This window comes from Parasteatoda tepidariorum, chromosome 4 (assembly GCF_982258835.1).
Source record: "Parasteatoda tepidariorum strain Cologne lab strain chromosome 4, Ptep-v5.0, whole genome shotgun sequence".
Taxonomy (NCBI): Eukaryota; Metazoa; Arthropoda; class Arachnida; order Araneae; family Theridiidae; genus Parasteatoda; species Parasteatoda tepidariorum.
The window spans coordinates 101,641,975-101,669,070 of record NC_141758.1 but is presented as its reverse complement, the minus strand read 5'-3'; the positions used below and the strand labels follow the sequence as shown (position 1 = coordinate 101,669,070).

Here is a 27,096-nt window from a genome sequence, read left to right as displayed (position 1 = left end):
AAATTTGGAGTTGAAAATTTGTCTATCTTAACTATTCAAACTTTTTACGGTCATTATTAAAATGTATAATAAAAAATTAAAAGTAATTTTAAAACTGAAAAAACTTTCATAACATGACACATTTACGCAAATCCTTTATTTTTGGCTAATCATTTAAGCTGATCCTGTAGGCTGGGCTGGTCATTATTTGCGAATAATTTTTATGTGCATTTATTATTTTGCCTTGTACTAAAATTTACGAGTTCATGCATTCTTGTTCTTATTTTTAAGTGAATCATTTCTATAGACGTAGGAATGGGAACAATGTCAACCTTTGCTATTTGAATTAAAAGTCTGCAGTAAGTGAAAGCGGTGTTCACGTACTCTTGAACAAAACAAAGCAAAAATATAGAAGAAAGAAAAAAACTGTAGCCACAACGAAGAACAATGGTTGCATCCGTCAAATGTTTGATTTACGTTTGCTGATGCCTTTTAGGAAAGTGCAGATATTTTTGGCAAGACATGAAGCCGGCTTAAAATTTAACTCCTTCGAATGTCTTACGCAAAAGCATGAAAAAAAATATTTTTTTCCTCAGCAATTTTTAGAGAACAAATTTGTATGGATCTAAAAAATCTCGAAAAATGTAAAAAACTGCAAAAAAAAGCACTGAAAAAAAATTCCGGATCAAATTACGGTAAAAAGTACCTGAACTCAGTGTATCGATACTTTTTACCGTGAAATCCATTTTTACCAGAAAATGTAACGAAATAAAAATCTGACTTACAGTAGTTTTTACAACGATAATTATCGTAAAATCACCGAATCATCTTAATCAAATAAATATTACTGGAAAATTTACGGATTTAATATTTCAAGGTTAAAATGGATTTTATGAATGATGCACCCAAAGTGACAGTACTTTATACTGTAATTTAATTTGATATTTTTATAGTGCTCAAAAACAGCAAAAATGCCACTGAAAATAGCAAAAAATACCCTTAAAATAAAAAGGACTTTTTAATTAAACAAAATTTCAATTTAAAACGTGATAAATTTCCTAAAATGTCATATAACACATAATTATATAATATATTGAGAAATTAAGATGTAATTTTCATTGAGATCAAATGGTTAATGCAATAATAACAAAAATTCAGAATTTATTGGATAATGAACTTTGAAGGACATTATAGGAAAATGAACTTTGAAGAAAATTAGTATAGCTCAGTTAAAATGTCTGAAATTTGTAAGAATGAACTACAATATATTTTTAAAAAATGTGCTAAAAGTGAAAAAAAATTGCTCTAAAATCAAAAATATATATTTCTTTATCTCGATTTGTTGTTGTTGTTGTTAATTTACGTCGCACTAGAGCTGCACAATGGGCTATTGGCGACGGTCTGGGAAACATCCCGGAGGATGTTCCGAAGACATGCCATCACAATTTTGATCCTCTGCGGAGGGGATGGCATCCCCGCTTCGGTAGCCCGACGACCTGCGCGCGAAGTCGAGCACTATACGGTAGCACAGTTTAACGAGGACCAATACCGCACACCCTCGGTCCCTACGTAGACTGATCCAAGTGGTCACCCACACGCACACTGACCGTAACCAGTGATGCTTGACTTCGGTGATCTGCTGGGAACCGTGTCTTAACGATCAGTCCACTGCGGGACTCCTTTATCTCGAAAAACGTATTAAAGTACCTAAAAATGCTCCGAAAGAGATGAAGTCCAAAAATGAATTTGTCATCAAAATCCAAACTTCAGTAATTAGAAATAAAGTCTACGCTAGTTGTAGTTTACCTGAGAGAATGATCAAATAATGGCAAAATATGTATATTAAAAAGCAAAATTTTAAAAAGCAAAAAAAATTTTTTTTTTATTTCACTTAATTAAAACTAATTGATTTGTAATTTTTCAATTGTTTTTAATACTTAATTTATAATTTTTAATTTTTAGCTCTTTTTGCTTATTGTACGATATTTTAATTCATAAAGCAACACTCAGAAGACTCAAATAGTATGATATTTCGAAACTAAGAAATAATCCAGAAGTTTACCTAAATCAAATCTCCTTTTAATAATTTTTCACTCTAACTAAAAATTTCAACAAAAGGGACAAAAATCAAGTACACAAACATGCGCTTGACGAGATATATTTTCAGAAAAATCATTTTTTAATTCATAAAGAAGAAAAAAAAACCACAATGGCAAAATGTATTAGCATTGAAAAAAATTATGTAAATGATTTATCCAATTTAGTTAATATTTTTAATCCATCTGTTTGATTAATTAAATGAAGGGTGTTTGAATTTTATTATTGAAATTGATTGATTACTTTATTTTAGTTAAATAATGTTGCAATCAGTTAATTGAATTATTGATTACTCTATTTTGGTTTATATTGTTTTAATTTCATTAGTTGAATTAGCATTAAAATTCTTAAATTAATTTAAATTGATTTATTAATTTTTTATTAGAGTACATTTCTTTAATTTATTTTATCTCATAAATGAGATTAATTAACCTTAAAATGACTCATTTAGTACATTAAAAAAGTTTCAATTAGTTGCTTTCTTCTTATTATTATGTTATTATTTTTAATTAATCTAGAAAGAAAGTAAACAAAATCTAAGTGTAAAGAACCTAGCTAACTTCACGTAGTTTGCTCTTATTATACCATTAACAAGTTCAAAAAGATACAGATGCAAATAAAGATAAAAAAAAACAAAATAAATAATGTTTTTTGTTTTTCAAATTTTTATTTTTTAACTATTATTCTCCACTACAAAAACGTGGCTTTTAAAAATATTATTTTTTATTTTTATTATTTTTTTGTACGCACTTTACAAAACTCAATTTTTTCACTCACTGTACACAAAACTTTTCAACTGACATCTGACACTAATTTGAAATAATCGAATCGACAACAAAAGACAATCGCGAAAATACTTTTTTTTTTATTTTAATTTTATTTTACTTTGTATGTCTTCTTTTTCTTCATTTTCATGCATTGTCATCCAATTCTGAACTAAGTGCCAAATTTGAAGTCTGTAGCTAGTCGGGAAGTTATTTTAAAATCGATTGCAAAATTCCACCCAAACAGACATACACGAAGGCAAGTTAATGTAAACGTGGTAAAATAAAACTTTCCTTATAAACTTAAATAACTATATATTAAAATTTTTGTCATTTGAAACAAAATACGACTACCAAAATAAATTTTATATCTTCATGGAGACATAATTTTTACAAACAATCTATACGTTTTGAGTGCTAGAGTTGCATTTTAAATACTTTGGAAAAGAATGAATCCATAAAATGCATCGGAAACATTTTATTATTAAAGAAAAGTGCTTGGAGAATATTGCTTCCAAATCAGACAACAAAATCAGCTAGTTCAAAAAGCAAATGTATAAATATGTTAATTTCTTAGCTTAACTGTCCTTTCTTATGAGCTTGTTTTCCTACTTGTGCCGATTTATGACTTTTCTGGTTGAAATCATTAAATCTTCCTTTCTATTCAAGTATTTTTTTTTTTAAAGGAGGAAAAACATTTTTCGTAAACAAACAAAAATATATATTACGAGGGAATGAACCCTCAACTATATAAATATACATTTCACTTCAAAGAAAATTTAAAATAGTTTTTATTCACGTTGTAAACGAATTCGAATTAAATTATTATATTCCTATGAAAATAGTATTAAAATATAATGTCAAATAACTAAAATGTTAAAATATGCAAATGTAGTAAACAATAAATGTAAATGATAAATTTATAATAACAGTTTAGAGCATTAAGAACATAAATATTTCATTTTATAAGCGACGTTAAATAGCCGATCTGTATCAAATTCACGACTAGCCCTGTACTTTTGAAACGAACCCAGAAAACAAGGGAACGCTTGAATCAAGTGATACGAAAACTGACATTTTGTGGTGAAACTAATCGGCATTTGTGTTGCGCAAGCAACCTCTCACGGATAGCCCGATGACAATAAGATTCTAACAAATCCCGTCTACAGCTGGGAAAATCTTTTTAGCAAGTGGCCAGTGTGAGTAAGATGCAGTATTCAAAATGATTATTTATCGCCAGTATTTGAACCTGGGTTGCCTACACTGTAAATTCCGGATCAAATTACGGTAAAAAGTACTGATCTATTTTTACTGGATCATGTTTCGGAACAAAATACTGATATATCCCAATTTTTATAGTAATAATTATCGCACAATTACTGAATCATTTTAATTAAAAAATATTACTGTAAAAATTACGGTATAACATTTTACGGTAAACTGGATTTTCCGGATGTTGGCCCCAAAGTGTATACTGCAATTACACTTTGGGGGTAACATAACATTTTGTAATTACGCACCAATTTTATACTGCAATTGGATCTGCAATTTTTTACAGTGTAGTTGAGAGGGTGTTGCTCTAACCTTTTGAGTTAACTCTGCTGAAGAATAAGACAGTGACAAAATTATGCGAACAGTAACAGTAACTCGAGAAACACTCTTTCTTTAGGTTGCAGCAACCTTGAAATTTTTTTCCACGACAAATGAGTTAATAAATTTGTAGATATCATAATAACCGTTTTAGTAATGGTGCTACCTTCACAGCACAAATAATTTCCGAAACATTAAACTCATATAGAATGTGTAGCATTTTCCCAAAAAATTCAAAATATCAAGCATTATTTTTTTACGAGCCAAAAATATTTAAAAAAAATCTGTAAGAACGAAGAGAAACACATTAATGTTCTAAGAATAATGAATAATACTTAGGAAAAAATTGTTTTATAAAAATTCGTACCTCGCTGTTTCATTGAAATTAAATCATCTATAATTTAGCGAAACTAAATCGCAAGCAATGCTTTTCATAAATTTTTTTTAAATGTGAATCGACTTAAAATATTCTAGATTGACGTAAGTAACCCTCAAAATAAAAACAATATTATTAAGTTTACTAAGTAATTTATAATGAATTCTTACTCATTCTTTAAAACTTCACAAAATAAATAGTTTTACGACTTTTATTATTATTTATAATTTTTTTTGTTGCTTTACATGTTTCTACTTTTCATTTTGCTTCACATATAATTTCTTTTCTATATAAGAATTTAAAATTCAATTAAAACTTGAGGAGCTCTCAAATCATTTTTCTATCTAGTGTTTCAACATCTTTTAAAGCAGCACTGACGAAAGGTAATTATTATTTTATAAATAAGTTATTTTTAAAAAAAAATCACTTAGATAACGAGCCTTAGATAACGAAGCGAAAAATAATACAGTACGAGGCAAAATTGAAAAACAAGCATTGTACTTACTGTCATTATAAAATATAGTACCCGTTGGTGGCATCCTTTGGTGAAGCTCCTTCTTATCCAGAACCTTTCTCCTTACTTACTTTGATTATCTGAAAAATAAAAATTTTTTATAACAAGCCAATACTATTTTCATGTTTTGAATTTAAATGCAATTATTTTTATATTCATCTAGATTTATAGTTACAAATGCAATTATTCTTATAGCAGTTTAACGTTTTAGTTTTAAATACAATTATTTTTTTCTTGCTTAATATTTAATTTTAAATACAAGTATTTTGAAAATTGTTTAACGTTTCAGTTTTAATACAATTATTTTTGTTCTTGTTTAATATTTAGTTTTAAATACAATTATTTTGAAACTTGTTTACCATTTAAGTACAATTATTTTTATTCTTGTTTAATGTAATTTTAAATACAAATATTTTGAAACTTTTGTAATGATTTAGTTTTAATGCAGTTATTTTTATTCTTGTTTAATATTTCCTTTTAAATACAGGTATTTTGAAACTTGTTTAACGTTTTAGTTTTAAGAGAATTATTTTTATTCTTAATTTTAAATTTTAAATACAAGTATTTTGAAACACGTTTTACGTTATTTAAATATCATTTTAATATTGGTATAATGTTTTATTTTTAAATAACTACAATTATTGTAATAGTTTAACTTTTCAGTTTAGAATACAATTGTTAACTGAACATTTTAGTTTTAAATGCGTTTTATCTTATATTTAATTGACTTAAATAAGTTGATCTTTCATTACTTTTTGTTGTTCTCTACCAGTTGTTTTCTGATTTGAAAATGCAGGTAGAAAACGGTCGCAGTACCCGCTTTTTTTTCAACGCAATTTTCGAATTACTCAACATTAGAAAGATAATATATAGCAGGGGTGGCCCAACTCCTTGATAGTCGAACCATTATTCAAAATTTGAAAATTTTCGCGAGCCGCAATTAAATACGTATTTAAAACGTATGCAAAAAAGGTGTTAATTTTTTTTACATTATATTTATTGAAAATATTTAATTAAAAGTACAAAATCTGCGTATTGAATTTAAATATTAAACACATTTGTTTTACTTCTCTTGATAATTCTTTAAAATTTAGTGAATAATTGGTGAAAACACTTCTCAGTAATTCTTTGAGATGCTGGTTAGTTAATACTGATCGGTGTTTGGATTTCACGAATTTTAAAGAGGAATAAAATGATTCACATAAGTACGTTGCTCCAAATATTAAAGTAATTCGACAAGCAGCCTTTTTTTAATTCAGGGTACTTCGATGCTGCTACAAATTTCCAAAATTCAGTAATCGACGTTGACTTATATTTTAATTGTAGAGCTTGATCTTCTTGCATCTCTATTAATTCTAATTCTCCAGATGCTCCAGATGATCAGTAATTTAAAAGATATTTTCAAATACATACGGAACGATAGTAATTTAAAAGGGAACTGGAGTACATTTATCAAGAGCCACAAATAATCCTTCAAAGAGCCGCATGTGCCTCGCGAGCCGCAGGCCTCCCCTGGTATATAGTATATTCGAATAGAAAAATAATTACACTAATGTAAAGAAACTAACTTTTAATATAATTACTTGAAAAGCAGAAATCTTAAACAGCAGTTTTTTTTAAACTGGTTTTTATCGGTTTATAAATCAGGGAGGAACATACATTAAAAATTTAGTTAAAATACGAAATCTATCTGGTAAAAAATATAAATATAAGTAATTTACATTTTGCATCAATGTTGCCTCTCAGGCTGATAGAAACTTTTATACAATGCAATATTGAATGTTTACAGCAATTAGTGACCTCATTTTTTTTGTGTAAACCACTTTTTAACTAGTGCAGTAAACCAAATCCTTCGTTGGCATTCAAACAAAGATTAACTGTTGGTAAAAACGTTAATAGTGACCGATTACCTAGAGCTACTAGAAATAGAAGATACTATTTTCTTTGAAAAAAAGAAAATAGATGAAGTTAACCTTCTAACCGGCGTGCTTGAGAGACACAGTAGAGAAGAACGTCGCTACCGTATTCTGATTTGTGAGCACTGCAGAAAAGCGGTTCTTCCTTCACTTCCTTTTTATCTACTTTCAGTCATTTTCAGAAGTCCGTTTTAAGCAGTATCGTCTGATAATGCTCAAAATTTATACATTTAAAGTATTCTAAACACATTTGATTTAATTGTAAGAAACTATTAAACAAGTTTCTTCCTTTTAACCCTTTGACGCATATGAGTCACCAGTATCCCTTTTATAAAAAAAAAAATGACGCTCAAATTACAAGCAAAAATATGTTTTGGTACTTTTTAATTACAAAAATCAGCCTAATAGTCACTAAAAAATCTGTTTGATTTTCGGAATTTTATTTAAAGTAAAATATAATATCCAAAGAAAGTAGTAATATCCACTCAAAAATTTTTTATTCACATTATAAAAAATTATCAATAAAAGAAGTAAATTAAAGAAATTTAGTAATGTAAATTAAAGTAATATAAATTAAAGATATTTTAATGATGAATAACTGTTTCACTTGAATCTAAATAACTACAAATAACTGCAAATTTGAAAACTTATTTTTCGGAAGATTTTACCTTTAACGCAGAAAAGACACAGGTTGTTTCTTTTGCTGTATTTCATAACCATAAATTAGTAAAATGCTAAATTAAATACTTTTCACTTATTTTGACCTAAATAAATATAAAATAATGAAAAAGTATGAAAAATATGTTTAATAAAAAAATTCTGCGTCAAAGGTCAATTTACGTTTTTTTTTTCCTTTTTAACTTCAATTTTAATTTTTATCGTTCAATATTGCAAATGTCGAAGATTCAGATTGTCGAAGAATCAGATTCTCCATTCAACAAGATTCAGATTCAGGCCATTTCACTTGGAAATCATTTCAGTAAATATTTATAGTTAAGATTTCTTTTTTTAAGAAAAAATATTAACTGTTTAAATTAATTGTAAATCTTATTAGTTGTAATAATAGTATTTGCTTAATTGAATATTATGCTAACTGATTTATGATTTTTGTTTTTATACTTACAAAAATTAACATTTCATAAAATTGAATCTAGGAAAGATGCGCGACGTGTCTCGTATGTGTGAGGGTGCACCTGCCAATGGTTTAACCCTTTGTAGATTAGTTACATTTATCCTTTTTTAGTAAATTATGCTGAAATACTTTTGGGATTGAGACTCATTTGAGAAAATAAATTTATTTATTTTTTCATGATTTTCAAGATTATTATTTTTGTCTGAAATTTCCAAACTTGAAGCTACTGTAAGAATTAGCCATAAATTTGAACTTATACTCTTATAAATAACCAAATTAGTAAATTCTGGGTTTATAACTGCAAATAAATTCAATGAGAAGTAATCAAATGAATATAAAAGCACAGCGCACAGCAAAAACATTAAAAAGGTAATTTTTTAAGCAAAAAATAAAATAGTTTTTAAACTCAAAACCATTCACGATATAACGAATGTTGAAGACATGTAACTATTTCTCCCATCCGTCCTTATGATTTATGGATGAATATTTCGCTCAGCGGGCAAATGTATGCTTTGCTTTCCCGTTTACTAGTTATTTTGAGTTAGAGCGCCATCCGAGTGCATCGTCCTGGAAATCAAATCCGGCATCATCCGGTTCTTGATGGTTCGCATCACCATAGCAACGAGTAAAATTTCAGGATCAGGATTGGGTAGGGCGTTTCAATGTCAAGGTAAGCTCCTCCTACTAACAGTAGTTACCTATTGATTGACTTGTGCGAAATTAGTTTATATATTTTTTTTAACGGCGACTGAACATGCCATTACAAGAAAATGAGTTGAAGATGAAAAGTCGTCGAAAAGTACGGCGCAATCGAAATTTTATTGCATTTCACGGAATCTTTGAAATTTTCGGATAACAAAATTTTCAGATAAATTCGCCTTTGGCTCTTGAGCGAATAAAACTGTTCGAACCAAAAAGTAAAACTAATTTGAAGTGATTATCGTATAAGCTTTTGTCATCATTATTATTATTTTGAAATAATCTTAAACAATTTCGTGATTATAATTAATAAGCAATAAAAAAAAAACTTTCAGGAAAGTCGTGATGGCTAAAGAAAATTGAAAAAAAAAAACGTAAGGTATATAAGTATAGAGGGTGTTCTGTAATGACTACCCTGCTTAAAACATATTTTTTAGTATTCTCTTTAAAAATGAGATAAAAAAGATACGCATTAAAGATGCATATTTATACTTAAGCGAGAAAAAAAATAAAAACTCTATCAAAATTTCGTAAATCACTACTAAAGAAGGTGGGAATGAAAACATAACTTGCTTAATAGTCCAAGGAAGGGAGTTTAAAAGCAATTGTAAGAAAAATCCCCAAGTTTCAACAAATGAAATTCAAACTGGTTTTGATGTTTTCGCATCACTTCCGTCAGAAGCGAATCAACAGATTTCAAAGGTGTTTCGGTTTCTTTCTCACTTCAGTTGAGATCTCTCTAAATTTACACATTTTTTGTGGTCATTTTTGACATATTCTAAAATATATATATTAAGGGTGGTCAATAAGGGTTATCCTGCATGATAGCTTTGAGTTGGAAAATAGTTAAGGAGAAATTATGTTTCATATTATTTCATAGTAGATTTCGTTTCTATTTTAAAATTTCTCGAACAGACGAGTATCATATAAATTAAATTACCCAATTTTGTTAAATATTTGAAGTAATTTTAAGAATGTTTGAAAAACCAGCTTGAAAAGAACGGGGAGTTCGTATGGGTAATTGTTAAATCTTATAACTCCATTCAACATAATTCATTTGTCAAGTCATTTAATTTCGTGATATTGTAAGTGACTGGATAAATGATTTCTTTTTAGTAAGAAAAGGTTCCAAGAGCATTTTATAACCTCGTTGAACAACCGACTAAATTTTCAGTTTACGGCTACCAATGTTCAACTCCCTAGCCTTGTAATTTTGAACCCAATCCAGAAGACAAGGGAATTCCTGGAACAAGTATTGGGAGAAATTTACCTTCATGAGGACTTTTTGATGGAACAAACCCGCATTTGCGTTACATGGAGAGGAGAAGCACGAAGACCTCCCACGGTTAGCCTCATGACAGGGGGACTCTAACCCATGATCCATCTACCTCTGAGGATATTTTATGTCAGCATTGAGGTCAGTGGGAGTCGGGAGCGGAATTAGAATAAACCAGCCTTCGACGGGATTCGAACCCGGTTCACCTCATTGAGAGGCGAACGCTCCATCGCCTGAGCCACTACAGCTCTTCCAAGAGCATTTGGGGGGGGGGGGGGACAGTTAATGACAACCTTTCTTTAGACAAAATACTAACACATGAACAATTCAAATGAGCGTTAGGTAATCTAGAGCTCATTTGAATAGCTCATTTGTTTAGTTAGAGAAAGTACATTTTAATTCCTGATTTCGTTATTTTAAAATATCATCTGCATCAACTAATAAGCCTATATCAAGTCGATTCTTCGAATAATTGAGAGAAAAGTCGATCAATAGATTAAAGGTAATTCTGGTTCTCCATTTTTTATTTTTTGACTAAACATTTTAACAATTTAAAAAAATCTAAATATAATTCTTTTACAAAAAATACTATTTTATATTAATTTTATACAAACTAAGCAAATTTATTTCTGTCAGTATGAAAAACATAGTTTATTTTAAATCAATGTTTTCAAACCGTAACTCGTAATTTATTTGTCTGGGTTGTTTATTTTAAAAAATTGTTGAAGCCCACCAGACGTCTAGAAATATTTCGGACATTAATCGAACTCCAGCTAGTTTCTGTAAAGTAACTTCACTGTTTAGCACTGCGACTGCGCCCACGGTTACATATGATTGGATTTTCAAATGTGCTATTCTTATGGCATTCTTTAATCCGTTCTTCACACGCTATTGACGTAAAGGTTGTTCGACTCCTGAGCAAGCAGGAGTTGATTTTATTTGAATTATTGCTTGACATTATAATCGATTTAGCAACACAATACGTTTTTAAGCGGAATAACACGGTTTATTTATGCTCGAAGTTCAAATAAAGATTTATTTTTTTTAAACTTTCGCTTTAATGATATTTTGCCGGTCTAGTAGTTTCACATTTTGAATGATTATTTCAAAAATAAACAATGTAAAAACCTAAATATTTAAGAAGTAATAACGCTATCGATTAAATAAGATATCGATTGTTTTTATTTGGAACTAATTTCGTGCATCAAACGATTTAAGGATATTAAGTTGCCTTTTTTTTTTTTTTAAAGCGGATCACGAATCTACAAATGTTGTTATGGAGGTAAAAACGGATATTTTTTCTTAGCCGCACTAATGCTTTTTATTTGTTTATTTATTTAACGTCAACTTAAAGCCCTCACACGTTATCTCAAACGTTTTTTTTTTATTGAAATTTTATTTATTTTATTTATTTAACATCTTATCCCTTCCGATATTAATATCAATAAATAAATATCATTATTTGTTTGTCTTTACAATGCATAAAATTTTTTCTGGTAATTAGGATAGAAGAAGCAAGGTTTGATATTTTGGAGTTATAGTGCAAATTGTCTGACTGCAAAAATTAAAAACAGTTCTGCATTCAAAATTTTAAGAAAAACAATAAAATTTAGAGTGTTTACTACCTGTTCATATTTTTTATCCGAATATTTATCTATAAGTTTTTAATCCTACGATTTGATACAGTTTTGCATAAAAAAATTTTAGGGAGAAAAGTTAATCGCGTCGAAAGTTTATTAAATTTTAGTATTTTGGTGCTTTTCCTAAAATTAACGGTTTAAATTTAATACATAAGTGAATTTTATAGTTAACTGTAAATAATCGAGTTTTTACGATATAACTGCATTTTTATATGCTGCTCCTTGTTTGTAATCTTAAAGATTTGAATACAAAAATATAACTTAAATATATCTTAAAGATTTGAGTAAAAATATAAATCTTGCTTCCTGCATTTTTAGGCTGATTATCCTTCACAGCTAATTTAAAAGCATCTTTTTTTTAAAATATGCATCAAAGATCATGTACTCAGTAAAAAAAATACTAAATATTTTTAAGGTTATTGTTATTGTTTGATTATATGCTATAGCTTTTGTCACTTTCTAAGCAGTGCTAACATTGCAATAACCAGTTACGGAGAATTCAATATCTAAATGATAAAAAAACTATCTTTAATTAGCTTTTTATTAAATGAATTTTAAAGAAGGTGCATCCTTATTTTAGCTCATTCGATATCCTGAGTAGTAGACCGATTATGGTTTAGAGTTCCTTTGCTCTCAGGCTAACCGAGGGAGGTTCTTGTGGTCTTCCTCTCCATGTAACGCAAATGCGGGTTAGTTCCATCAAGAAGTCCTCCACGAAAGTAAATTTCTCGCAATACTTGATCCAGGAGTTCTCTTCTCTTCTGAATTGAGTTCAAAATTACAAGGCTACGTAGTTGAACATTAGTATTCGTAAACCCAAAAATTGAATCGGCTGCTTAACGACGGGAGTAAAAAAATATCTAAAGGATGGCTCAGGGGATAAAGTTTTCGCCTTCCAATGAGGTGAACCGAGTTCGAATCCCGCAATGGCTGGTCGATATGAATTCCGCATCCGGCTTGCACCCACCACAGTGCTGACGTGAAATATCCTCAGTAATAGGCGGATCATGGATTAGAGTCCCTTTGCCGTCAGACTAACCGTGGGAGGCTCTCGTGGTCTTCCTTTCCATGTAGCGCAAATGCGGGTTAGTTCCATGAAAAAGTTCTCCACGAAGACAAATTTCCCGCAATACTTGATCCAGGAGTTCTCCTGTCTTCTGAATTGGGTTCAAAATTACAAGGCTACGTAGTTGTAAACCCAAAAATTAGGTCGGCTGTTCAACGACGGTTATAAAATAAAATAAAATGTATTTAAAACTTTCCCAACCCTGCTTCCATACAATTATTAAAATTACACATAACTCATTATTAGTAACATGTAATAACATTTACATTTGTTAATTATAACTTACATGAACTTTATTACTTTAACATGTAAAATATACTTTTTGATTTAACTCATTATAATTCAACAAGTAGTTTCAATTACCTCTTAAATTGTTCATAAACGTAGCATTAAAATTAAAGAAACAATTTTTCTTAATAATAAAAGAAAAATGTTTTAGATGTTTTAATACTCAAAACATCTAAGACAAAGTAATTTTTCTTACATTTTACTGTTTTCCACTAATTTATCAAAAAACAAATTAACTATTTATACTACGACAAGCTTTATATAATATTCCGTCTTATTTATTTTCCTTCCTATATACAATTTTAAATATCCCAAACGCTGAAAAGAAAATTTCCCTTTTCAGAAAATAAATTGAAATATTATTCGAGTCACCTTGCAAATCATTGTCCAATTAATATTCGGAGGGGAAGTAATATGAATAATTTGAAATAAAAAGATTTTCCTTGAATGGAAAGATAAATTTCTTCCTAATGGCAACGAAAAGAAAATGCGTTAACCTTAGCTTCGAGGAATGTTTATTTCATAACTTTAATTTGCTGGTCGGATTATTTTAAACTGTTAAAGGATTTCTAAAGATGACATCATTTAATCTGTGCTTTTTAAATATTTAAATAGAAATGGTGTGTTCGTTAAGATTTTGCAAGGAGTCTTTAAAGTTTAAATTTAATTGGTAAAATATTTTTCATGTGTTATTTTATTTACTTTCACGAGGAAAATATATCCCAAAAGAATTTTTTTTTTCTACACTTAAAAAAATATACGTTTTTGTTACAAAGTTCCTTGTAAAAATTACTTTTTATACCTTTAATAAATAACAGAATAAATTTATTTTCTAACATTCAATTGTTGCCTAATCAAATTGGTGCTTATGTTCATTGTAGTAGCATTGTAATTTTGAATCCAACCCAGATGACATGGAAAATTCTGAATAACGCATTATATCAAACTTGCCTTCGCGTAAGACTTTTTGTGACCCGCATTAAATGGAGAGAAAAACCACGAAAGCCTCCCACTGTTAGTCTGACGGCAAAGAGACTCTAATCCGCCACAGGAGATATTTTTCATCAGCATTGAGGTCGCTGAGACTAGCCACAGCCGGAATTCGAACCTGTGTTGTCCCATTGTTGGAAAAAAAATTTAGATTGAGAAGTTCTAAAAAATTGAGAGTGAAAATTGGTCAAAATGTATGTCACGAGATGCTACATCATTCCATCCATCCTCATTTTCTAAGCCAATGATATTGCACTATCTAACTTCTTCTCGAATCACAGCTCTACAATTAAGTCTCCTTACAGAGAATTTCTTTCTGTAACGATTTTCTATTCGAGATGTTATGTACTATTCTCTAGATTAATTAATTAGTAAATGAAAATCTCAAACCTTAATATACCTTATAACCGAATATTCTACATAGCGAATTTTTAAACTGAAACCCAATATTGTGACCAATATTTTTGATATAGAGGGACTCAATTTTTCTATTTTCAAATCGTTATTCAACCGTTTAAATTAAGTATTACAGTTGTGTTTCGCTTCTAGATTTTAAAAAGCGTCATTTTTTCTTTAACATAAAAAAAAAAAAACACTCTACACGATCTTTGCAAAATTTAAAAAAATCAAATGCAAAAGCTTAACCAAAATTGTTCGTAACTTCTTAAACCGGAATTTTATCTATTTTTTCTCATAATGATAGAGAATCTATTTGATTAGAATTTCCATCTTTTCAACACAATATCCCGTAATTCCCATTGCCATAAAAAAAAAAAAAAACTACAGTTATGAATTATATATTGCACCACATTCCAGTAATGGCAACACCTTTACTTTCATACTGATGACATTCACTAATGACTTTTATTCACGAAACCATGAAGTAATAGTTGGATCTTATTCTAGTGCATAAAGGGTTTATTTTTAACTCCAGGGCTAAAACGAGTAGATCTATTTACAGAATTCAATTTTTATAGTCTTTTATTTCATTAAAAAAAAGGTTGATGTTAATGGAGTTACTTCTATTTATTTATTAAGAATTGATTCTTTTTTGTTACATAGGGAAAAATTTAACATTGGAGAGTTAATAAAACTAATCACACCATCAACAAGCCTAGGGCTATTGTTACGTACAAGTTCGCAAGTTGTTTGGCTTCAAAAATACTTAATTAAATTTCTGCATATTTTTAAAATTAAAAACGGACAGTTTTCTCGAAAATTTAAAGATATTATATAGTTATAAATATTGCGCCCTGGTGGTTTAAATTAGTGTTGATCGAATCGCTAAATTGTGCCCGGATGCGTGGATAGTTGATAAGTAGAATAAATTTTGTTTACAGCCATGTCATGTTTTGTAAAATGTGAGCTTCTTTTAACATTTTTAAAGTAATTTCTTCAGAAAACATAAAAATTCGCATTTTTCTGTAATATTTTCGGAAAATGTATAGAGTGGATTTAAAATTCCATTAAAAAAAGATTAAAAACATGATTTTTCAGTCATTCCTGTTAATAGGACTTAACTCTCAAACAGAAGTCGGATTAAACTTGAAAATTAACTCTTAAAAAAAAAAGGTAACTTTTCGCGCAAACTTAATTAAGAAAGCCTGGCTTTTTAATGTGTAAAATTTATTAAAATTCTTGTTTACCATTTTTTATAGAATAAATATGTAGCTTTCGAGTGGACGAAAATATTGTCACTTGAAAGACAAGGGACCATAATATAGTCATTATCTTTGTTGTCGGCTGTGTCTCTTAAGAAGCTCTCGAACAATGCTTGATGAGTTTATTTTGGTGTAAAAGAGGTATTGTTTGCGCGCTTAGGTTTTGCTATTTTTGAATATACAAAATGAATTTATACAAAATGATCAATTGGTTTGCCTATATCCAGAGCTGTCCCAAAAGTGGGGTAAGCGGGCATTTGCCCAGGGCCCAGCACCGATGATATTCAGATTAAAAAATAATAATAAAGGTTCTTTTTCAAAAAATGAAATATCTTTAAGCACAGAAACCTGGGCCTGCTAAAACTCTTCCTGTAAATCAAAATAATGGAATCAGAGAATTTCAACATCTTTAGGTTATTATCAAAGCAGTGCCCCTAAATGCGAAATTTCTCACTACAAAGGACCACTTGTGTTGTGCTTATTAATTATAAAAATAAAACTATAGTTTAAAAAAAAGCGCTTTGAAGAAACTGTTAAGTAATTCATTTCTAAGAATAAAATTCGAACAAGATATCATATTCATTATAGTAATATAGGCAAAGACCTGGAGTCCCCAGTGACTAATTTTCCCAGGGGAACATCAAAAAGAAAATATTGAGAAGAGTCCCAAAAATTCTAGCGACGATTTTGTTTATATTATAGAGAATTTCTCTCATACATAAGTCATTTTTTAAAACAATAATATTTAAATAGAACTTATATTTTTAGCAAATAATATTTTGTCGACTAATTGTTGTAGAAATAATAATTTACCGACTAAAACGTCATAAATAAAAGGTTTATCAATTTTATTATCTATTAAAAAAACATAATTAATAGTACTTATAATTATCGAGTATTCAGTTTCATAATATGCTCTTTCGACATGATAAACAAAACTTTGTTTTATTATCACTTTCCGTCTTTCTTTTTCTTTTTTTCAGTGTTATGTTATGTTATGTTTTTCTTAGCACACTTCAATTATTAATTACATAAAATTATACTTTACTTTTATATGAATTTTCTTTTTTTTTTTTTTCTTTCCTTCTTTTTCTTTTTTTTTTAGTGTTATGTTATGCTTAGTTTTTCTTAGCACACTTTAACTATTAATTACATAAAATTATACTTTAATTTTACATGAATTTTATTTTATACCTTTTGATCACAAGATTTCAGTAGACACCCATTAAATAAAACATACTTATAGCAACGTAACTCGTAAAATAATGAGCAAAAGAAAAATAAGAAACTATTTAAAATCTCATTAGAGATGAAAAAAACTACTTTCTTTTGATTTCTTCATTTCGTAGCAATTGGTAAAATAATTATTCTTTTGTTCAAATATTATAAATGACGTACAGAAACAGTCTCAGTCATTGAATAATTGCTAAAGAGCATTGAATCATTAATTTGATCATATCATCATTAATTTTGCAAATTCTATTCTTTGGCTTAATTTGAGGCTGTTAACCTATGTCATTAAAATTCTAGGCACCACTCCCCGATCGCTTCCCTCACCAACCCTTACGATTGTTACGCAATACTTTTTGGTTGTTATCAATGTCAAAATTATTAAATTCAAATATCTACTTTTTTTTTATTGTGTTAATACAAATTTAGTTGCACATATTTTGTTCCCGATTTCAATGGAATAAAAACATTTCGCCGGTAACCATTACAACATCATCTAAATACTTTTTTCAAACTCCTATTTCATTTTTGGTTATTATAAAAACTGGTTAAATGATTTTCGAAAAAGAGCTAATTTAGCAATACGGCGAAAGTATATATTAAGTAATAATAATAGAAACATTTAAACTAATGATGCATTAAATGTTTCTACTGTATATTTGAATCACATATGTTGTCTAGACTAAATTTTATGAAACGATTATTTTAAAAATAATTATTATTAAGTCATATTTAACACTAAGCCTTATTTAACATTAAGTCATTCGGTAATAAGTTATATAGCGTTTAAAATATAAAATGTTGCGTAGTGAGATAATATTATGGGATTACCAAAGGAGAACATCACTTTTTGCTTTAAGTCTTTAATTTGGAATAATAATCGAAATAAAAAATATAATAAAAGCGGAGAATAATATTAAGAAAAGAGGATAAAAGAACATTACACATAAACACCATTAAATAAGGGAGAAAAGTTTTACGTGTTGAAATAACATTTAAAACATTTATTATAATAACATGTACAATAATTGTATACAAACATGTACAATAATTGTTAATGTAATGATGAATCCTATCATATGATTTTCGGCCAATAAGAATGCACCGACAACAATGAGAAACGATTTTAGATCATTATTTTTTTGTTATCGAAACAAACATGCTAAAACAGTAAAACTTATTTTAAAGTTTTGGATAACTTTGAAATTACGGATAAGAAATTATTTGTAGTCCAAAAGTAAATTTTAATGAGGGAAAATGGGCCTGATTGACATGGAATTATTTTTTAGTTTTTCTATGACAGTTACTTCAAATTTGAATAATCATGTGGCTAGTTGAATTGATTGAAATAAGAACTAAAGATAAAAATAAAATATTTAAAATTTAGCATTAAATTTATAAAAATATTTTTACAAAAGTTTCAACTATGTTAAGAACGTGTGCAGGTTGAATTGGCACTGCATTGGGATTCAATAAAATCAACAGAATGAACTCAAGGTAGAAAATTAAATTAAAAAAAAAACGGGTAAAAATTATTAACAAATTAAACTAGTGTTTTATAATTAAACAAATAAGTAATTAAATATTGAACTCTGTAATTTAAACGAGAAAGTAATACGAAAAGAAAGTTATTCATTTGTAAAAATCAGATTGTCAATTATTACCCAAAAGAAAATGGCATTTTAAATCTTGACAAACATACCTTAATAGCTAGCCTAAAATACTAAAACTTATTTCAATACTGAATAATTAATTTCGCAAAATATCTCAAAAAATAGTTTCCGAAAAATTTATTTTTAAGGTAAATTTAAACAAGCAATACTAAAAATTTCACTCAACATTTAAAAATTAACATTGCTTTCAAGTTAAATACTATGCAATACTTATTTATAATGTGGACTAATATAAATTTAATTCAAATAAAAAGAATATTCCAAACACATATTAATTACTTTTTATAACAAGATTTTTAAATTATAATATGAATAATTTATACATAAATATTTTCAAGATAAAATTATTCGAAAGTATGTCAGTATTGTTTTGCAATTGCTCAGTCATTGTTCTGTTCTTTTACTTCTTTTGATATTTTTGCTAAAACTATTTCCATAGAGATTAATTGTTATCCAGAAATTTTTGAAACCGATAAGAAATTTTTTTTTTCTTTTTCGTCACATATACAACATTTAACTGGTTGATAGATATATGATAATGAAAATTTTTGTAAATATATAACATGCTGTAAGGTAATTACCATTAAACAAGTAATATGCTTACAGACATAAACTGTTGCCAACTTGTCGTAAAATATTTTACTTCATTATGTGAAACGATACTTTTGCGTGTAGCATAACGACACCTGTTGCCTAGGTGAAATCTTAAAAAGTAATAAATTATCTATGAATTATTTAGTGCCAATGCTATATAAAATGGTTGAACATAAAACAGTATTTAAATTAACGACTGTGCAAAATATAATGTTTTTTTTTCTCATTTCAAAATTCTGAAAAGGATTACATTTAAAAAATATAAGGTATAAAAAATAATGATATCTAAAAAAATTCTATGGTTCGTTTCGTATATGGTTCTGTATAAGGTAAGTATTCTGCTAAAATGGTCTTTCTTCCCCAAATCATTTAAAAAAAAATTGCAAATTAGGGATTGCAAATTTATATTTAAGCATAGAAAATATCAAAACTTAAGTCTGTCGAATCAATACTGAGGAAGGCGAGACTGAAAGTATCAAAATCAGTTTGATTGAAATAAAATCAACTGATGAAACTTAGCGGTGTTCCAAACAAAACAATCACCTTTTAAATTCCTTGTAGGTTTCTCTAGCAATCATTTTTGTGTTTTAAATCCAACTTTCCCCAGTAGAAATTAGCATTTATTCTCGTCGCTTATACATTCATTTTCAATGGTACTTCATTTTTGATTTGACTTTTGAAATATATTTATTTATGGACGTTTATGACAGAATATCCAGTATTCTAAATAACTAAAACTATCACTTTTTATGCCTCTATGGATATTTAAAAAATTAAAAATTATGTCTGTCGAATCAATACTGAGGAAGGCGAGACTGAAAGCATCAAAATCAGTTTGATTGAAATAAAATCAACTGATGAAACTTAGCGGTGTTTCCAACAATCACCTTTTAAATTCCTCGTAGGTTTCTCTAGCAATCATTTTTGTGCTTTCAGTCCAGCTTTCCCCAGTAGTAATTAGCATTTGTTCTCGTCGCTTTTACATTCATTTTCATTGGTACTTTATTTTTTACGTTTGACTTTTGAAATATATTTATTTATGGACGTTTATGACAGAATATCCAGTATTCTAAATTTTTTCTAAATAACTAAAACTGTCACTTTTTATGCATCTATGGATATTTCAAAAGCTTTCTTTACGAACCAACGTAATTAGCTTTTACAACTTTAAACGAGTTTTTTATTTATTTATTTATTATTATTATTTCTTTTTAGAGATTAAAAATAGACACCCATAGTGTTGAAACGGCATTATACACAAAGCTTCATTTCAGAAGGGTAAAAAAGAAGAATGACTAGGATAAAAATTATAGTTATAATTAAAAACTTTTTTTTTTAATCCAAATATTCTGTAATGTATTCTTTAACATTTTATACAATATGTAAAATGTTGCGTTTTGACCGGACTTAGTGTATAATTTTAGAATCCATGTTGAAAAAAAAGATAAAAAATTGTTCTCATTAAGGATAGTAAACTGATTTTTGGCCAGGAGAAAAAAAAATCTTAAAGAATTAATACAAATCTCTACTGTGGAAAACGGGACTAAAAACATCAAAAAAAGTTTGATTGACAGAGGGGAGATGAAACATGATTATAAGGAAACGCATATAAATTTCATCAGGTAATCAAGTTGGTTTTAAGGATCTTGATCCCACTTCACAATTGATTCGACAGACTTCTTTTCATCTGTCTCTATTTATTTTCATTTGCGGCACATAATGTGTATAATTTCCCTTTTATTTCTAGAAATATAAATTAAAAGTAATCCTTACGGCACACACTAAATACGAACTATAATAAAAGTAATCCCATTTTAAATAAAATCGTTTTTGCTTTGAAAATATAAATGAAAAATTTTTCAACAGAAAATAAAAGAAGATATTTTTAGCTCGCTAGATTGTCTTAAAATGAACAGAAACCTTCTGCATTATATATGAATTACTCAGATAACGATTCTCTTTGATGTCTTTTTAATTATACCATTTAGAGAATTTTTAGAATCTTTCTTAATCTATTTATAACCTATTACGTTCCATAGAAAGTTGTTTGAAGATTTTTTCTAACAATTGAGTAAGTAGCTAATCAGATTTTACAAGCTATATAACTAAAAAAATCAAGCATTTTTTTAAATTTAATTTTATTTATTTTCTGCACAATTTATGAGTTTATTAAAAAATAATTGAAATAAAATAAATATTTCTAAAATTTTAACATGAAAAAGCTATGTAACACAAACAAACTGCTTTTTTTCTTAAAATTTTTTTAAAGAAATTTTACATTTTATGTTTCATGGTTTTTTAGCAATTTTACCTGAACAGGAATTTTCCTAAACTCTTTTAAGAGAACTCACATTTTTCTTTAAAAAAAATTCTTTTAAGGGTTTCAAGAAATGTTTCAAAGAGTTATGAGAAAATAATTTATATTTTTTAACATTTTAATGAAAGTTTATCATAAAAGAAAAGGACTGTACCATATGCTAACGATTTTAAACTTTTTACCAGTCTAAAAAACCCAGAAAATAAATCTAAATATACACTTTATAACAAAAAAATCGACGCACCAAGAAGCAATCATCCGATTGCTTTGAAATTTCGTATGCATGAATGTTTTGAACAGATCAGGTTGGTATGATGCCGACTGGCGACGTACAGTCTTTAGCGACGAATCCCGCTTCCAACTGTGTCCTGACGATCATCGTAGACGTGTTTGGAGACTCACAGGGTAGAGGGGGGATCCTGCCTTCACTATTGCATGCCACACCGGCCCTCAACAAGGCATTATGGTCTGGGGTGCCATTTCCTTTGACAGCTGGACCCCTTTGGTCATCATTAGAGGTACACTTACTGCACAGCGGTACGTCGACGACATCCTAAGACCTGTTTTGCTACCGTTCCTTTTGCAGCGCCCTGGGCTGGTTTTTCAGCAGGAAAATGCCAGATCACATACGGCACGTGTTGCTATGAACTGTCTGCAATCTTGTCAAACTCTTCCTTGGCCTGCCAGATCACCAGATCTCTCTCCCATCGAGCATGTCTGGGATATGATGGGATGGCGATTGCATCTGGCACGGAATGTTGATGACCTCGTTCGACAATTAGATCGAATTTGGCAGGAAATACCACAAGAGACCATCCGGGAGCTTTATCGGTCTATGCCACGCCATGTGGCAGCTTGTATCCAGGCTAGAGGTGGGTCAACACCTTATTGAACTTGTTACTGTAACTCTGCAATAAATTATTCAATTGTTCTGAAATTTTAATCGTTTACTATTCTGTACATTATCTTCCTATCCACCAATTTTCGTTTCAATTGGATAACTCCTTCTTGGTGCGTCGATTTTTTTGTTATAGAGTGTATTATTTTATTGTTGGATTTGACTATTTGAACAATTTTTTTAAGTATTAAATTACTGCCAAACGGTGTTTAAAAACTTTTCTTCGCTGCCTTACCTTTATGTAAACTGGGAACAGACCCGTGTACCTAACAAAGAATAGAGAATAAAAACTATATTCTTTGTACCTAATTAATGTAATTTGATATCCATTCAAAACTAGAATTTAATACTTCTATATACGTTTAGTGCCACTAAAGTGCAGGTGATATAACTGTAGTTAAGAATATAAAATGATGAAATATTTATTAAAAGTAAATTTTTAACATCACCAGCACCGAAATTTTTTTATAAGTTAACATTAAGCAATTTTATTTCTTTAATTCTTAATCTTGACTTACAAATAAGATGTGACAAACGAAATCTTGTCAGACATCACTGTTAAGTGTCGGCTAAGTCAACTTTAAACACTTAAAAACGTAGAAGCAAAATTAATTCATCATTTAAGTTGTATCTTGAACTTGGTGTTTTTAAAAAGGTATTAAAGATTGGTACCTGCCCGTTTTGTGAGCATATATTATATTACAAAAAAATGGTGTGATGTAATTTACTATGGAACTGTGCAAATTAATTTAAATTTACTATTGGCTTTTAAATTCCAGTACAAATAATTAATGATTAATTTCCTAACTAATGCAGTGCAAAAATCTTTAGATATAATAATAAAAAATTATTATAATATTAATCTTTATAATTGGAAAAACTAAGTAAATATTGCATCATCATTGTCACTTTGCTTGTGGGTATTATTTCTATCATTATTTAAACTACGCAATCCAATTTAGAACATAATTTAAAAAATGATCTAATTTAACGGGATCATAAGATTTAGTAAGATATCCCTTATCGAAGTAAAAATTCCATATAGTGCAAATTAAACAAATCCATCTTAATATTTGCATAAATAAAAATTTAAAAAAAAAAAAAAAACTGTATTGTTTCCTTCCGACAGCTGTTTCAATGGTATCGACAAAATCCATAATTCTCGTCTAAACAAAGAATAATTCATTATTTGGAGAATAATAATTATTCTTTTTATTTTATTTTTAGCAAAAAAAAAATATATATATAGTTTTAGTCACCGAAAACTAGCTACATGAAAGACTAACTAAGAATTCTAAATTGAAATAAAAATCAAATCAATGTTTTAAAAATTACATTATTGGTTATCGTTTTAAATTTTTATTCAATTACTTTAATTCAGTTTTAAAATGTTTGTAAATAATTAATGCTTAATGAAAATTTGATTTACAATGAGAATGCTAGTAATTTGAATTTAAAAATGTCATATTTGTTTAAATATTCATTCAAAGTGATAAAAATTATTTATACGAATTTAATAAGTAAATTAAGATATCTATAAAAGATATATACATATATTTTAAGCAATTGCAGAAGTAATAAAGGTAACGATAAAAGAAATTGTTATAACAATCATCATACAACCAAGTAAATATTGCAACCTAAGTAAATATTGCAACCTAAGTAAATATTGCATCATAATAATTGTCAACCTCATTTACTTCTTATTTATCACTTTTATCATCACTTTTATTTATCATTATTTAAATTTTATTATGATCTAATTCAGATCATGGATATATAAACAATGCGTAATCCTAAGATTTAACAAGGAGATGTAAATATAACTCTCACTCTTTTTTTTGCACTAATATCAAAATAAAATACATTCTTTCGGTGGAATGTAATAATATTCTAGATCATTGATTGTGATTATTTTAAAAATGTATTTAAAAAAATTCCTGTAATTATCAACACGATTATGGTAAACAATAATGCATTTAAAAATAACAGAGACTGTAAGTTTTAAGCATCAACAGATAAAGATAATGCAAAAATTACATATCAAAAGGTTGAGTTCATAAAGCTGTTTCAATGCTATAGACCAACATCATAATTCGTGTCTAAATATGGAATGATTCACTATTTGGAACTCAAGTATTTAGCCAAGAAATAGTTTTATGCACCGAAATCTAACCGTAGAGGATACCTATGACATACTATACCAAAATAAACATTTAATTTAAAGAAGAAAAAAAGTTTTGACGGGGATTGAAGTCATTAATCTTTTTATTACGATGTCAATTCAAAATTAAAACTTTTATTTAATTTTATCAATTTATATTCAATAAATGTTTAGATGTATTAAAAATGCTAGCAATTCAAATTTCTAAAAAAAAAAAAAATAAATAAATAAACAAATGAATAAATAAAAAAAAGAAAGAGAGAAAGAAATTAAGGAAGATAGTCAAAGTCTACGAAAATGTCGAAAAATTACATAACTTCCGAAAATTTTATTCAGAAAAATTTTAATTTATTGAATTAAAACTTAAGAACATATAAATATATATAGTATATGTATTCTAGAAATTTTTAGCGAGCTCAATATGAAATTGTTTGATTGAGATAAATTATACTCATTCCCTAAATTACCATTAGTATTGGTCGTAAAATAAAAATTATTTATTAAAGATTTTAAAAGAGTAAAAATTCGCATCAAAAGGTTATTTATATAAAGTACATGATAAATAAAGCTTTTTAATCAATAAATACATTATTAAATCATTATTTTCGTAGCACAATTTTATTTGAAAAGAGATGAAATTCTATAAAGCTTTTTGCTATAGTTTCTGACATAGTAAAATTTGTATCAGACCAACTAAATCAAATCAGATGTATTTTTTTAAAGGTAAAGCATCTTCTTCATATTTTAATTAAGAAATTAAGTTTCATATCTAATTTAATTTACATGTTCTGGAGCATTTCCTAATTTGACCCTGGTACATTTTATTTTTTATAAAATTATCGATTTTTAGTGAAAAATTAATAATATTTTTATAAAATTATCGATTTTTTAGTTAAAAATTAATAATATTTCTTTTTAAATCATCGATTTTTTAGTTAAAAATTAAAAATATTTTATAAAATTAAAAAGAGGTATTATACAAGCTTGTTTATTAATTCATAATTAAATCATTTTTGTGGCAGCTTAACTTTGAAGGGATTATGCAAATCTTTGTGCTGTAGGGCACACAAAATGAAACTTGCATCTAACCAATTAAATCAAATCGGGTATGTTTTTCCGACAGCGAATTTCCATATTAAAATGCGAATCCCTTCACATTTTAATATGGTAATTAGATTTTTTTAATTTAATTTTCTGGTACTGAAGTATTTTAATAGCATATTTCTTTTTTAATCCCATCATATCAAATATTAATTTGTATGAGAGCTGATATTTTGTAAGAAGAAAAAATTATAAACAATCAGTCAAGCAAAAATTTAAAAAAAATGAAATTTTGCTTTTACTATACAAACAATAATTAATGAAAGATGTTAAGAAAAAGAGCAAAAAAGCATGCATTATAAATTAACCAAAGGTCATGGGTTGAAAATTTGGTGAATTTTTATATTATTTAATAAATCTTTATTATCCATTAATGCAGAGAAAGAGAACAAAATATCAGCTGTATAAATATAACTTGAAAAAAAATCAACATTTGACAAGAAAAAACTTAACTTTAAATAGAAGATTCCAAACGATTTTTCGCATTTCTAAAAAAAAAAAAAAAAAAGAGTGGCAACAGCATCAATACCGAACGGATCTGTTCACAAAATAGTTTTAGTTTTATCGTCCTACATCAGAGTAAGCTAAATTTAGAGTGCGGAAGATTCATGTGTGCGAGTTAGAAAATTTTACTTACTAATTTGATTCTCTTTTACAATGTAAGAAAATGTTCCGCAGTTTTTACTTTCAGCAGACAATTTTATACTTCACACAGAAATAAAGTTCATGGCAGACAACAATGAAGAAAGATATAAAATCAATGAAATTTTTGATGAAAATTGTGAATGATACTTAGGAGGAATGAATGATCTCTTTAACTCCTTAGGAATGATAGGCAATGAGAGAAATGTTGGATGTACGGTTGCTCTTGGTATTCCGTGTGAGGTTAGGATTGGAAAAGAAGGAGCTACTGGAAGATAAAGTGACGTCATTCAGGTAGAAGCATGCAATGCGCGAAGAAAATTGCGTGCAGTGACGTCAATCGATATTTGTGGCGCTGCCGTAGCACAGATTTGGAAAATTTTGAAGATGAAATTCCGGAGTACCATTCATCAATATTTTCCCGGAAGCCACCTGGTGGACTCTAAAATACTTTTAATTCTTAAAAGTTTGCCATTTGTTAAAATTTAA

At 28.1% G+C, this 27,096-nt stretch overlaps 1 protein-coding gene across 1 annotated transcript in view; it reads right to left on the bottom strand.

Annotated features, from left to right (window-relative positions):
• Positions 1-26,740, bottom strand: part of sbm (L-type amino acid transporter sobremesa) — a 76,503-nt gene extending 49,763 nt beyond the window's left edge. Inside the window, exons 1-2 of the mRNA XM_016072989.5 lie at positions 26,603-26,740; positions 5,312-5,400 (exon numbers count right to left, since the gene is read on the bottom strand). Of these exons, the coding sequence (XP_015928475.2) occupies positions 5,312-5,345 (34 nt within the window). The 5' untranslated portion in view covers positions 5,346-5,400; positions 26,603-26,740. The remainder of the gene's footprint in view (positions 1-5,311; positions 5,401-26,602) is intronic.
• Positions 26,741-27,096: the final 356 nt, after the last annotated feature.